At 41.6% G+C, this 15,568-nt stretch overlaps 1 protein-coding gene across 4 annotated transcripts in view; it reads left to right on the forward strand.

Moving 5' to 3' along the window:
• Positions 1–15,568, forward strand: part of DNAJC6 (DnaJ heat shock protein family (Hsp40) member C6) — a 156,144-nt gene that overhangs the window by 46,483 nt on the left and 94,093 nt on the right. For 2 of the 4 annotated variants that reach the window (XM_030326222.1, XM_030326219.1), the window contains exon 1: positions 2,464–2,726. The exons of 1 other annotated variant lie outside the window; for it this stretch is intronic. In XM_030326222.1, the coding sequence (XP_030182082.1) occupies positions 2,534–2,726 (193 nt within the window). In that variant the 5' untranslated portion in view covers positions 2,464–2,533. Of the gene's footprint in view, positions 1–2,463; positions 2,727–15,568 lie in introns of those variants that run through there. One more of the 4 variants, XM_030326218.2, reaches the window with a different exon arrangement.

The following is a 15,568-nucleotide window of genomic DNA, read 5'->3' on the forward strand; positions in this document are numbered from 1 at the left end:
TTTTTTTTTTTTTTTATTTTTTTTTCAATGTTTTTATTTATTTTTGGGACAGAGAGAGACAGAGCATGAACGAGGGAGGGGCAGAGAGAGAGGGAGACACAGAATCGGAAACAGGCTCCAGGCTCCGAGCCATCAGCCCAGAGCCCGACGCGGGGCTCGAACTCACGGACCGCGAGATCGTGACCTGGCTGAAGTCGGACGCTTAACCGACTGCGCCACCCAGGCGCCCCAAGAACTGAGAGAGCTCTTTTTGAAAATAATTATTTTTCACTTTTGAAAAGTGGTCATGTCTAAATTCTCTTAATCCAGTGATTATAAATCCAGAATTTGGCAAGGCATATGATGGATACTAGGTATTTACTCTCCCTGTGTCTCAGTAATGAATTAAGAGAGAAGGAAAAGTGCAGAAAAAGATGATTTAAAATGTTATTGGAAAATATGTATTTACTAGACTTCATAGAGTATTACTTTAGTCAAGTACATAAAATAGCTCAATCTGACAGATTTGGAAAATTAAAAGTATGAAATCTGTGTTTAAAATTTTATTACAGTTTTAACTGCTCTCACTCAAGTTGTTTGATCTTGTAAATGAGCATTAACTGCAATTTGTGATTTGGGTCACACCAGACCTTTTTCAGATACTGCACTTTGGAAAGCAACTGGTCAGGGAATTGAGGTCTTCCCAGAGGGACTGGAGGAATCTGCAGCATTCTTGGCCTCTACTGATTCGTCCTATTCTTCTAAGACTTTGTGTTTGGGTGGTCCTTGAATAGGCAAATGTCTTTCAATCCAATTAATTTATTTTATGTAGATCTATGTAGAGCTAGAGTTTCTTGGAAACTTAGGGTCCCAAGTCATTTGGACCCAAGCCTCTTAGACGTTGTTTGATTTCATGTCCTTAAGTGATCAAAATAACAGCAAGAGAAAGCCACGAAAGGTGAGAAGGCAAAAATGCCTTTGTGTATGGGCTTAAGCAAATTTTATATACATGCACTTTTTTCTTGCTGATCCGTGATGAAACTCTGCCAAATGACTTTTGAAAAGCTCTTTACTTAGTCATTGCAAGTCCTAACAGGGAAAAGTATCATTTTAAACCAGGATTTTACTTGAAATGATAAAAATGAGAGATACTTCTGCAGTATTAGTAATTCAGGTGAAAATGAACATTTGGCAATTGCATTTTGAGACTTAGAGTTATGTCCAAGTTTTGCAAGCCATGAAACATATAATGCTGGGGTTCTCTTTAAGAATAAGAATATAAAATCACAAATATAAAATTAGGTGCATAACCTTGCAAAGGGCTTCTGCAAGAAAGGGGTTTTGACCCTTCAGCTTGATTAACTTTGTGATTAATTCTGCACTGATAATGAGTGACTGCTTTCTTTGTTTTCTGAAAATTATGAAAGAAAAAAGGGGGAGGGGCTAGAGAATGGAAAGAAAATCCTTGTCTAGCTTTCTTCCTAACCATCCCCTCAAGCCAACTGAGTGGTATAGTCCTTTCTCCAGGTCCCAAGGTAAATGATGTCAGAACTGAAATTGCACCTGATTCGACCTCCCCTCCTCCCCCAATTATTCGTTCAACAAATAGTTCCTGAAACAGTCACATCTACTCCCAAGGTGGAATGGACCCTGTCTCGTACTTAGAATAGCCAGCTTTTTGAAATCTCACTTAGGGATCATTCCCATTATCCTAAATGTGCAAAATACTGCTGTTTCTTTCTGTGTTAGCATACATATAACTGGCATTTAACATGCGTTCTTTTTCTGTTCAATTAAGTTACAAGTCAGTCCTCCAGGACGATAACCTTTGATATGCCGAATCTTCCAGCAAATATAGGCTAAGTTATACAAAATGGGCGTGTCTGGATTTTACCAAGAGACCCCCTCGTCCCCAAAGCTTACCAAACACAGACACCCAGCCTCTTTCTTCTTTACCTCGCGCGCGAAAACACCCACTACCCGGGTCGTAGTAGTTCCCTCCCCCTTCCACCACGCCCCATTTTCAGCCCTCAGCCCCCCTTCTTCAGAGTCTCCCCTCCCTTACTCTCTTTTCTTCCCTCCCCGTGGGCCAGCCGCGCTTGGAGCTGCCCTGCTGCGCGGCGGGGCGACGCGGCGACACCTATAGGATTGCTTCCGGGCACTCCCCAGCCAGAGGGTGGCTGGCCCGGGTCCCGGAGCTCGGCAGGGCCGGCGGCTCCGCGGCGGCGCCGAGGACGCGCGCACCCGCTAGCCCTCCCGCCCGCGCCCTCTTTTTCAACCTCGGTCGCGCCGGGCGCCCAGAGCCTCTCTTTGCCCAGGGCGGTGGCCTTGCCGCGTGCCCCGCCAAGCTCTTCTCTGGTGGCCGCTCCCTCTTTCACTCATCTATGCGTCATGTCGGACACTTGATGGTTTTTTTTTTTTTCTTTTTCTTTCTTTCTTTCTTTTTTCCTTCTTCTTTTTTTTTTTTTAAATTCCTCCTTCGAGCCCTTTCCACCTTCCACCTCCCCTTCGTTTCCCAGGTTGATTTTTTCCCCCCTCTTCTCTGGGCTTGCCCATGAGTCTCCTCGGGAGCTACCGGAAAAAGACCAGCAACGATGGTTACGAATCCTTGCAGCTGGTGGACAGTAACCGGGACTTAAGTGCGGGAAGCGGCGCGGGTGGCGGCAAGCAGAGAGTGAACGCCGGGGCGGCGGCGCGGAGTCCCGCCCAGCAGCCTCAGGAACGCGCCAGCACCATGGACAGCTCAGGTAGCGCTGGCGGCGGGGTGCGCCCCGCTGAACTCCACTGGGTCCTCCAAGAGGCGGCCCACTCCGCTAGCCCGAGGCTCCCACCTCAGCCTTGGCCTGGGAGGGGCAGGGATGGAGCGAAGGCATCTAATACCACCAGGGTGTCGCGTCTCTAATTTCTCTAGTTCCTGGAGCTAGGAAACGTTAGATCTGTCTTGAGGCCCAGTGACTGTAGCGAGCGCCTCTTAATCTCTCTAGGCTGCTGAATACACCAGCTGGAGGCGGGGAGAGGAGGGGAAAGGGGAGGGAAGGGGTGGAGGCGAGAAGGGAGAGGGTGGCGCGAGGAGCCACTGGGAAGGAGGGCAGGGAGAGCAGCTGCCTTCACTACCCAGCTGGATGAGGGGGAGAGGTGAAGGAGCAAGTGCGTTGAATGTTTTTGCAGCCTGCAGACGGTATTTATTCCAATTATTATTCTCGTAATGCTGATGTCATTTGCAATTCTGCAAAGCTGTGCCTCTTCTCAATTTGGCTGTCTGCTAGGGTTAATGCTGTTACCTTTCTTGAGCAATTTTTACCTTGAGCAAATTTTTATCTAGAGATCTTTTACACAGCTTTAGGCTTTGTACGATGAAATTTATTTCATCGGATATTGACTTTGATCTTATCTTTTTTGCATTGAGTGTACTAATATATCATAAACTTTACATGTAAGGAAAATGAAAATGCCTCTAAACTTTGTATCTGGGCTTGCAACCTTCGTTTATAAAGCATTTTGACAAGTTGGATTTCTCTCTGTTGGAAATGCTCTTTTAGTGATTTCCATAGCAAAACTGTCATTTAATATACGTATGTTGGACCAGGGGTATTATTATAGCTGTTTGCTCACCTTTTCAAGGAACCAGGATCAGAGGATTGTTTACATAGAGATAATTTATAATTGAAGTGCTCAGTGTTTTGTTCTACACAGGTAACTTTAATATATTGGACAACTGAGGAATCCAGAGGAAAGATTCATGTTGGGTTTTTTGGGAAGTAATGAAAAGAAAATTTAATTCCTGCACTTTGGAAGTAAATGCTTGTTTCTTTTAATCGTGTAATGGCTCTCCCTGGACTACCATTTTCTATTTTACTCATCCCATAGGTGGGATAAAATATTGTTTACAGATGTTCAAGTGTCCTGGCCTGAAAACATATTTTACCCATACAAGCTCTTACTGAAGTTAAATAAGGTGTTGGTGCAGTGTTTTCTCAGGACCATTTTAAATTAAAGCTAAAGTTACCCAAAGGGACTAATGGTTCTAACAGCTTTGGTGTTGATGTTGTACACGGGTATTTGATTTATGATTTTCAAATCTTTGATAAAGTCCAGAGCATCTTTTGCCTGGATGTGATCTCTTTTAAATCTTAAAAAAAAGATTCATGCATTCCAAATGATGCCATCATCCTTTCTGGAACGTAGTGGACAAGTACACGCATGACTGAAATGGAATGAACAGTTTTCAAATGAGTGAGGGAGAGCCCCACTTCTGGAAAATGAAAGAAATATGAAATTTTGTGTAGTTTTCACTTTTCATAGGGATTTTTGTTTTAAGAATTGGAATTTGTTTTTAAAGTTTGTTACATCCTAGAATAAATTTAACACCTATTTCCTGAGTCTGTTATATGCCAGGTACTGTGCTGAGGACACTTCTGGCCTTTAGGGGGCTCATATAATAGTAGTAGTAACTCAAACACACAGCAGCCTATATAGTAAGTTCTGGATTTTTGAGGATTGTCTTTTTTACCAAATCACTTTTTCAATAGGTTTAGAGAATAAAAATGAATTGATAAACTTTTATGATGGGAAAACATTTTATTAAGAATATTGTTATCTCTAAAGCACTTTGCTAGGAGTTGATTCTTCAATTTGATCAAACTAGCCTTGTATGAAGAGGTTGCAGGGATTCCTCCCTTTCCCCACTCCTCTTTCTGCTTAGGGGAATGTTGTGGCTGCCTTAGGGCAGTACTATTTATCTTCTGACTATTTTGATGCATAATTGCAATCGAGCGAAGTCTGGGAGGATGCTCTTTGTTCGGTTTGGATGAACGATTGGGTCCTGAGAGTGGGGTTTCTTTTAGTGGGTAGCAAGTTTCATTGACTAGTGCAACTATATCTATCTTGTCTAATTATAGTTCTTTCTATTCAGATCCTCAAAGAGTGGCCTTGTGCAGTGTAAATGTATCCATTTGTTTAAGACATTTAATTAAACTCATGGATCATTTCTAAAGCAGCAGTGATCTACCCATTTATTCAACTCATTGTACTGTGACATGCTAGATAGAATAGGTGGTTCATGGGGCTTTTGTTCTAATAGAAATGTTTATGAGTAGAAAAAGTATGTCTAGAGGATTTAAAAATAAATCTACAGGACTTAAAGCTTAGTTTTAATAATACCCTATGCTTGTATAACTATTTATAATAGGTAGAACATTTTATCTTTATCTTTCTATCTATCCATCTATTTATATCCAAGTTAGTTGGCATATAGTGTAAAGATAGTTTCCGGAGTAGAATTTAGTGATTCATCACTTACATGTAACACCCAGTGCTCATCCCAACAAGTGCCTTCCTTAATGGCCATCACCCATTTAGCACAATCCTCCACCCAGCACCCCTGCAGCAACCCTCCGTTTGTTTTCTGTATTTAAGAGTTTCTTATGGTTTGCCTTTCTCTCTGTTTTAACCTTATTTTTCCTTCCCTTCTCCTGTGTTCATCTGTTTTGTTTCTTTTTTTAAAATTTATTTGAAGTTTATTTATTTTTGAGAGAGAGAGCGTGAGCACATGACGGAGTGGAGGCAGAGAGAGAGGAGAGAGAGAATCCCAAGAAGGCTCTGTGTAGAGCCTGACATGGGGCTTGAACGCACAAACTATAAGATCATGACCCAAGCTGAAATCAAGAGTCTGACACTTAACTGACTGATCCACCCAGGTGCCCCATGTTTCTTAAATTTCACATATGAGTGAAATAATATATTTGTCTTTCTCTGCCTGACTTATTTTGCTTAGCATAATACATTCTAGTTCCATCCACATTGTTGCAAATGGCAAAATTTCATTATTTTTGACCACCGAGTAATATTCCATATATATATTCACACACACACACACACACACACACACACACACACACACACACACCACATCTTCTTTATCCATTCATCAGTTGATGCACATTTGGGCTCTTTCCATACTTTGGCCATTGTCGATAGTGCTGCTATAAATGTTGAAGTGCATGTGCCCCTTTGAATCAGCATTTTTGTATCTTTTGGATAAATACCTAGTAGTGCAATTACTGGGTTGTAGGGCAGCTCTATTTTTAATTTTTTGAGGAACTTCCATGCTGTTCTCCAGAATGGGTGCACCAGTTTGCATTCTCACCAACACTGCAAAAGTGTCCCCCTTTCTCCACATCCTTGCCAACATCTCTTGTTGCTGAGTTGTTAATTTCAGCCATTTTGACAGGTGTCGGGTGGTATCTCATGGTGGTTTTGACCTGTATTTCCCTGATAATGAGTGACATCAAACATCTTTTCATGTGTCTGTTAGCCATCTGGATGTCTTCTTTAGAAAAGGTCTGTTCATGTCTTTTGCCCATTTCTTCACTGGATTGTTTTTTGGGTGTCGACGAGTTGGATAAGTTCTTTACAGATTTTGGATACTAACCCTTTATCTGATATGTCATTTGCAGGTATCATCTCCCATTCTGTTGATTGCCTGTTAGTTTTATTGATTGTTTCCTTCTCTGTGTGGAAGCTTTTTATCTTGATGAGATCCCAGTAGTTCATCTTGGACACTTATCTTATTTCGTTTCCCCAGAAATCTATTAGGTAGGGTAAGTGGCATATGTCTAGTCTTAGAGATTTGATATCAAACATCTGCACTATTGTTACTAGCTGTAGAACCTAGAAAAATTTTAAGCCTCTTCCCCATTTATAAAAGAATCATAATAGTTGTTCTTAAAATAGAGCTTTTAGTTTGAGGCTTAAAACAACATTAGGATACATTTGCAGTTTTTCTTTGTGTTGCTGTCAGTGTCTTTCCAATTAGATGAGGAAGCTTATTCTTAGAGATGGTAGGAGACTTGTTCAAGGTAAAATAGCTACTTAGTTGACAGCAAGATTCAGGTTTTCTGACTCTGAGCTCTAAGTTTTTCTCCATTGAACGGAACTGTTTTCCTGTGTAGGTAATAATATCAACTAATTATTGAGATGGAAACAATATTATCTCCTTGGATTTCCCCTCTGTTTTTAAATGAAAGAGTGACAGATGTTCACAGAAGTATAATGACTTTCTAAGTCAACAGACTCTCAAGTGGTAGATTCCAGAGCAGCCCCTAAGCCAGAACTGTTTCTAGAGCTGTCTGCCTGCCCTGGCTCACTTTCTCTTCATTTGAATTATTCTTTAGAAAAGATTGTCATTCAAAGGTCATCCTCTCATTTCCCAGATGGCACTGCAGCTTTCCCAGTTCATTAGCTCAAAACCCCATATTTCTTTTGTGCGCATTTCACCTACCATGGAAAGCAGAATCCACAAATGTAGAACTCCCAGTCTTGAGTCACTCAATTGTTCCAACATTAGGCTTTACTTACCAAGTTTGTAATGACAAGCCATAAAACAGAAGTCCAATTAAAAACTGTTTCCAGATTTTAATGGGACTTAAGAGTATAAAGATAATGAAGAATGCTAAAATAAAATTCTTTCCTGTTTCGTATAAATCTGATTGAAAGCAAAAATTACCTTTAAAAAATCCTATTCTGTAGGATGTAGTGTTTAAACACAGCATCTACATTTTATTTTTTAAATTTTTTTTCAATGTTTTTTTATTTATTTTTGGGACAGAGAGAGACAGAGCATGAACGGGGGAGGGGCAGAGAGAGAGGGAGACACAGAATCGGAAACAGGCTCCAGGCTCCGAGCCATCAGCCCAGAGCCTGACGCGGGGCTCGAACTCACGGACCGCGAGATCGTGACCTGGCTGAAGTCGGACGCTTAACCGACTGCGCCACCCAGGCGCCCCAACATCTACATTTTAAATCAGGCTTTCGGGGCACCTCGGTGGCTCAGTCAGTTAAGTGGCCAACTTCAGCTCAGGTCACGATCTTGCGGTCCGTGAGTTCAAGCCCTGCGTTGGGCTCTGGGCTGATGGCTCAGAGCCTGGAGCCTGCTTCCGATTCTGTGTCTCCCTCTCTCTCTGCCCCTCCCCCGTTCATGCTCTGTCTCTCTCTGTCCCAAAAATAAATAAACGTTAAAAAAAATCAGGCTTTAACATTATGAAGTATTTATTTGGATAACTTCATCCTCCGTTGAAAGAATATAAGCATATATGTGCTAATATCCCTTTCTTAGGAATACCTGTGCATTTAAGGGTCTTGTAAGGTGAAGGGAAAGTGACTTACTAATTTATTTAATGTGTGGCTAAAGTTTGAATGTTTCTGGATAGCCATTTAAGGATGCATCTGTGTCAAAGTTCAAATTTGCTTGGAGACTGCCAGGTTTCATAGACTTAAAAGGGGAATCTTTTGAATCGAGTTTTAGAAAGATGACCATATAGTCTATGATATGCACCTTCTGTGATGGAGCTATCACTGCCTTTGAGGCTATACGTTTCCACTATTCTCATCCTTTTATTTAAGCAAAATTGGACTTTTTGCTCTCTAGATACAAAATAAATCCAATCCCTTACCCACATGGCCACCCTTAGAAAATTAGAGAACATATCCTGTTTCTCTTCTTAGTCCAGTTTATTTCTTTTTTTTTTTTAATTTTTTTTCAACGTTTTATTTATTTTTGGGACAGAGAGAGACAGAGCATGAACGGGGGAGGGGCAGAGAGAGAGGGAGACACAGAATGGGAAACAGGCTCCAGGCTCCGAGCCATTAGCCCAGAGCCTGACGCGGGGCTCGAACTCACGGACCGCGAGATCGTGACCTGGCTGAAGTCGGATGCTTAACCGACTGCGCCACCCAGGCGCCCCAGTCCAGTTTATTTCTAATCATACATATATATGTATATATATACGTGTATATATGCGTGTGTGTATATATGTATGCATACATATATACATGCATACATATACATGCATACATACATATACACATATGCATGCATGCATACACATATACACATATACATACATACACATATACATATATACATGCATACATACATGCATACATATACATGCATACATATATACACATACATATATATATAAACGTGTGTGTATATATAATATATAATTTTTTTAACTTTAGTAAGGTTTTTTAGTCAATTTTTATTATAAAAGTTTTTATTATATAGGTTTTCCATGCTCTTGTTAAAAAAAGAATTAAGGGTTACAGAAAAGAATGCAATGGAAAATATAAAAATAGGGGCACCTGGGTGGGTCAGTTGGTTAAGTGTCCGACTTTGGCTCGGGTCATGATCTTGCAGTTCATGGGTTTGAGCCCTGCATCAGGCTCTGTGCTGACAGCTCAGAGCCTGGAGCCTGCTTCAGATTCTCTGTTTCTCTCTCTCTCTGTTCCTTCCCCACTCGTGCTCTGTCTGTCTCTGTCTCTCAAAAAAATAAACGTTAAAAAAATTTAAAAAAATAAAAATAAATGTCCATAGGATTGCAAATGAAGAATTTAGTGGTGAATGTTTCTGTTTGCTTCTTTCTCTGCAGTAAGGAGAAATAGGGGTGTCTGAGGTAACTGAAATGAATATAGTTGTTTTTCACTTTGAATCTTATAAATAAGATATCTCTCTTGACTTACATATAACATAAAGAATTTTAAAATGCTAGAAGTAAAGGAAGGCAGGAAAAGAAAAGCAGTATTGACTAAGACTGATTACATCCTTATATGACACCAATATAGAGATTGGAGAACAATATAATTGGTACCACTTTATGACTTCATGGAATAATATCTTGCCAATGAAAATATATCCCCACTGCTCTCAGGATAAAGCCCAGAACTGGACTTTATCTTAACTGGACATCGGAAGCCCATCATGGTACCTCTGCAAGCCAGCCCAGTAGAACTTCTTGTCCTTTCTCCCCTGGTGGGTCCTCCCACCCCCATTTCTATGCTTTCATGTACACTGTTCTCTCAGGTTAGGCAAGCTTCTCCCATAGCCACCTAGATGTCCACTTTTCCAGGTTATTTTCTACTCATTCTTCAGCTCCTTTACCCCTGGAGGCTGCATGGGATGACCATTCTCCCTGCGCCTCCAGCAGCTTGTATGTCCCTGCCATACCTCTCATCACACTGGTTTGTGATATGTTGCTTGGCCTATCTTTCCCTCTAGACTGTAAGTAAAGTTCAGAACAGGGCTGTGTCTTACTCACCTTTGTCTTCTTGTCACTGCGTGGCACTGATAAATACTCGAATGAATAAAAGCATGAACTGATTTTGAATTTTTAAAAAGGGCATTTTTAATGAAATGTACCCATCCAACTCAAAAAATAAGCATACAGCTAGATTTTAATAGAAATGAGGCCAGACTTAATAGAAATGAAACTGTTGGCAGAAAGCTAGACCAACTCAGTAATGAGCATTTTTCATATGCAAGGACACTAGAGGGGAGAGAAAGATAATTAATACATAGTCCCAGACCCCCAAGAGATTTCTAATGTGGAAATGTAAAGAAATAATAAGCTTACCAAAAGACTGCTTTTTTGACAAAAAAACGCATTGTATTATGCCATTCATCATTAAGATAATTTTTTAGCAGAAAAAAACCAAAACTAAATGTGTATAATTTTTTTTAATGAACTAACAATAGATGATTTTTATCTGTAGATTTGTGTGTTTCTTCATCAGTATCACAAGTTTGGAATCTTCACTATTATAAGGTTTATTATTAAAAATTTTTGGGGTGTCTAGGTGGCTCAGTCAGTAAGTGTCTGACTCTTGGTTTTGGCTCAGGTCATTATCTCACCATCATCAGATGGAGCCTTGTGTCGGGCTCTATGCTGACTGCGGAGCCTGCTTAAGATTCTCTCCCTCCCTTTACTTCTACCCCTCCCCTGCTTACCCTCTCACTTTCTCTCTCAAAGTAAAAATTCTTTGTTTCACCTTTGGTCATCTGCAGTTGTAGGTAAGCATTATGGTAACCTTTTATAACCTGTACTCACCATTTTGAACTCCTTTTGGAAAGAGTCTATAATTTTGAGGTGAATTAAAGAATCCTGGGGTTTATTTTTTTATGTTTATTTTATTTATGAGAGAGAGCACAAGGGGCAGAGAGAAAGGGAGACAGAGCCCAATGCAGGGCTTGAACTCACAAACCCACGAGCTGTGAGATCATGACCTGAGCTAAAGTCAGATGCTTAACCGACTGAGGCACCCAGGCGTGCAAGAATCCTGGAGTTTAAATTGTACATTTCCTTATTGGCTCAGGAGAAAACTAAATTATAGTTATTGTATACTAAACAACATTTCTTGAAATTACTTAGAAGCTTTTGACAGAGCAGTTCAATGTCTGAATAATAAGTTCTTCATGGTCCAAGGAATTAGGAAATTTCATGACATGTGCCAAGAGATCTGGCAATTTCTACTTCGTTTATTGGCTTTACTTGACATCTACAGGCCATAGCCTAGTCCAAAATAGCTTTTTATTTCAGTAATACATCAAAGCATAATTTAAAAAGGTACCAAGGATAAAAAATTAAAATTCAGCTGTGTGTGATGTTAACAATGCAAATAACCCCACAAGGAAGCAATCGGATGATTCAGTGCTTGCTACGCAGGTTGGGTTTGCACATGCAGAAAATTACTGTTGACATGTTCAAGTGTAGTACTATACCTGGTGGCTGGCGAGTTTGGCACGTGTTACAGCCACTTTCTGATTTTAGAAATGTTATGCTGTAGCCTGGGTAGCTTGGTCGGTTAAGCGTCCGACTCTTGATTGGCTCAGCTCATGATGTCACAGTTTGTGAGTTCTAGCCCCACACTGGGCTCTGCACTGTCAGTGCAGAGCCTGCTTGGGATTCTCTCTCTCTCTTTCCCTCCTCCACTCTCTCTCCCTCTCAAAAATAAATAACTAAATTTAAAAAAAGAAAGACGTTATACCGTAAAAGAAGTGCATTTCAGAATTGGGTATATTTGGCAAAAGGCAGGGCGAATAAGTGGTATAATAATAGACACATATAGTACTATGGAGTGCAGAAGAATGATGCTTAATTTCAACCAGTGCGACTAGGGAAGGCCAGAGTAGAAAGTGCTGTTTGAGCGGGAGGTCAGTAGGTAGACAAGGAAAGGAAAATTGATTTGGGCTGAGATTTAGGGCATAGTGGCATCATCATACATGCATGGTGTGTTGAAAGAACTACATTTAGGCCTGGAAGCTGGAGCCTATATGGGTTGGAAGAGCTACGGTGGATGGCGTTGGGAATACAGATTGAACCTAGATCAGGGTGAGCCAGCTGAGAAGGTTGGACTTTATTCTGTAGGCAATGGGAGGATCCTGCAGATTTGGGAGAGGGGCTGAGGCAGGGCTGAGTTATCCACAGGCATAGCACCTAGGGATCAGAATAATTTTAAGGCCAAGAAAAATGTTTTAATTTTAATTTCTTTTACAAAGCAGAATAAAATAAATGAGTATAACTGTAGGGAATTAAGGAATTCGTTTTCATACCAGTGCAGTGAGTGGTGCCTGGGTGTCTCAGTTGGCTAAGCATCTCACTTCGGCTCAGGTCATGGTTTCATGGTTTGTGAGTTTGAGCCCTGTGTTGGGGTCTGTGCTGACAGCTCAGAACCTGGAACCTGCTTTGAATTCTGTGCCTCCTTCTTTTTCCGCCCCTCCCCCACCATGTTGTATGTCTGTCTCTCTCTCAAAAATAAATGAACATTAATGTATATAAATATATAAACATAAATATATATATTATATATATATATACACACACACATATATATATACACACACACACACACATATATATATATATATATTTTTTTTTTGTTTTTGTTTTTGTTTTTAAATGGAGGAATGAGCACACAGGGGCAGAAGTGCCTAGGGCCCACAAAGGTCTTGCTGCAGTTCCAGAGAGAAGACTGTAATAAGTGAGCACTGGAGACATTCTGCAGCTGCATAAAAGATGGACCCCATCTGTGGTTCCCAAGTGTGTCCTGCCTGCATTAGATTTTCCTGAGATGCTGGTTGAAAACACAGGTTCCTGGGCCCCAGGGATTTATGATTTAGGGAGGGGGCATACTGACAGAGGGGGTGCATGTACCTGGGGGACAGGGAGAATAAGTAAATGCCCATTAGGTTGATGACCTGAGAAATAATGACAGCCCAGTGAAAAAAAGAAAGAAGTAGGTCTGGAAAGCATTGCACAAAAGAATGGACAGACAGACAGCTAAAAAGTGGAAGTGGAAAATGTGACCAGGGGTTTTCTATGCATCGTGAGCATACTAGAGAGAGGGCTGGATATGCTGTCAGGTTGGCACAAGGTTTCACCAGGCTTTCAGCTTTTTTGGTAGGCTGCCCATTAGGCTGTGCAGATCTCCATGGGAGTGCTGTGGAGGAGGTAGGAGGCAGGAGGAGGGCCTGTGTTTGCCTAGCGGAGGAGTAAGGTAATCGGTGGAAATGCTAGAACTGAAATTCTGTGGCACTGGGCTGACTCCAGGCCAGTGGCCGGAGGCCAGGATGGTGTAAAGTAGCCAGCCTGCCCTTATGCCCATTCTCAGGGGCAAGCCCCAGGCTCTGGGCCCTTTCTTGGTGATGGAGGCACGTGAAGAAAGCTCAAACACCAGAGAAACTTGCAGGATGATTATTGAAGCAGGAATTCTTGGAAACAGACAAATGCCTGAAAAAAAGCAACACCCCGACCCCCAGAAATTCTCAAGGACTGCCTTGTGTCAGCCTTTGGTCACTTGAGCATCACAGCAAAAATCAGCAGGCTGACATTTCTCTTTGCTGCTTATTCTCCCTTCGCTGTCTCTCTCTTCTGTGATCCTTCTTCCCAATATTCTCTTCCTTCTGCCTTCTCTTCCTCCTTCTCCTGCATCTTTAGCTTCCTTGCCCCCCTCTCTCTTCTTCCCCTCTCCTATCTGCATGTCCTCCCCTTTTCCCCAGTAAGTGAGTCAGCATATTGGGGAGACTTGGAACCCCATGCTGTAGGAAGGTGTGTGGATGACTGTAGTTCGGGGGGTATTTGTGTGGGGGTGTACATGTGTGACTTAGATCCCAGGCTGCTTGCTGCTTGTGATCCAATGAGTGTGAACACTGGTGTCACTTTCCAAATTGGGTAATTGCATCTGACCTACCTAAAATTTCACTTGCTGTTTCAATTAGCCAAGTGTTCTGCACTGTGACTTGGTGATGAGAGGTTTCATAAGCCTCCGTCCCAGAGGTAGCTGCATTTCATTCAGATGAAGGAAAGAATTTTACTTACTAATTTGCAGCTAGGGAGTGCAAGATAATAACACACCATTTCCCCCTCCCTGTCTCTCCTACCTCACCCCTGCAGGAAAGCAGATCTTTCTCTTCCCTTCCCCTATTGCTAAAACCTAGATAAATGGCTGTATTTTCAACCCTTTCAAGTCCAAATTTGTGGATGCTATTGAACAGTGGGGATATTAGGGAACCATGAGTTAGAAACCCTAGATGTAAGGTCTGGCTTTGTCATTTATAAGCCAGACGTTGTTGTCATTTATACCTGTGACGTTGGGCAGGTAATTCAAATGAGAAAAATCAGACTGACCCTGCCAGTTTCATAGGCAAGGGGGAAATGTGGGAATGTGGAGGAAAACACTTTGTGGTGGGTAATTCTGCATTCATTCATTTCATAAATGTTTCCTGACCGCCTGTTATATGCCAGCACTGTTGTAGCCATGGGGATACAGTGGGGGACGAGACAGATAAGACTTCGGTGCTTATGAGCTTATATTGTAGAGCACAAGACATACCATAAACCAGTAACCCAAGATAAAGGATTATAAGGTATGCTAAATGCCACGGAGGGGCTAGAGTGAGGGAGAGAAGAACTCAAGGTGGTGGTGGGGAGGAGGGAAGCCTAATTTACAGAGCATGATCCAGTAAGGCCTTTCTGAGGAGGTAGTATTTGAGGTGACATCTGAAGAAACAGACACAAACAGGAAAAAGAGACAGAGTGAGAGAGAGAGAGAGACAGTGAGAGAGCGAGAGCTGTATGTAGAGCATTTCAAGTACTAGGTTCAGCAAATGCAAAGACCTGGAAGAGGGGCCAAGGTCTGCAAAAGGATATGTGACTGTTAAAACCAGCACTTAGTGAGCTGGGAGGGAAGGGGGACAAGTGAAGTGTGAGTTGTATTTGTAAGAGACCATTTTGTCTGCTTGCATCAGGAAAGGATTTGAGGTTCCTTCATAGCTTCATAGGTATTCGAGACTGTAGACAGGATTTATATGCCAGAGATGATATCAGTGACTATTACTGTTCAACATTAATGGTCAACTTTTTAAAATTCAAATGAACTAATGTTCTCATAGCATCTTAGTGTTGACAACATGTTTTTCTATACTCTATCCTACTTAGTTCTTAGAATGTTGAATGTCCCAGTGAAATCGGTGGCATTAACAAGATTTTAGAGATGGGAAGCTCTGTAGAGGTCAGTGAGCTGATGTGCATCTAAACCAGCAGCAGGCTTCAGGTCTTCTAACATACTGAAGAGTGACACATTTGCAGAGGAAGAGAGTTGAGGTCTTGGGCACCCTGTGGCCAAGATCTATCAGCTACTTTAAATGGAGACAAGTTGGAGGAATATAACAGTAAAAACTGGATTTTAACTGCTAAGAAAATTGGCTTAGGTTGCCTTGAAATGGATAGCAGTGGGGCACCTGGGTGGCTCCATT

Source organism: Lynx canadensis, chromosome C1, assembly GCF_007474595.2.
Source record: "Lynx canadensis isolate LIC74 chromosome C1, mLynCan4.pri.v2, whole genome shotgun sequence".
Taxonomy (NCBI): domain Eukaryota; kingdom Metazoa; phylum Chordata; class Mammalia; order Carnivora; family Felidae; genus Lynx; species Lynx canadensis.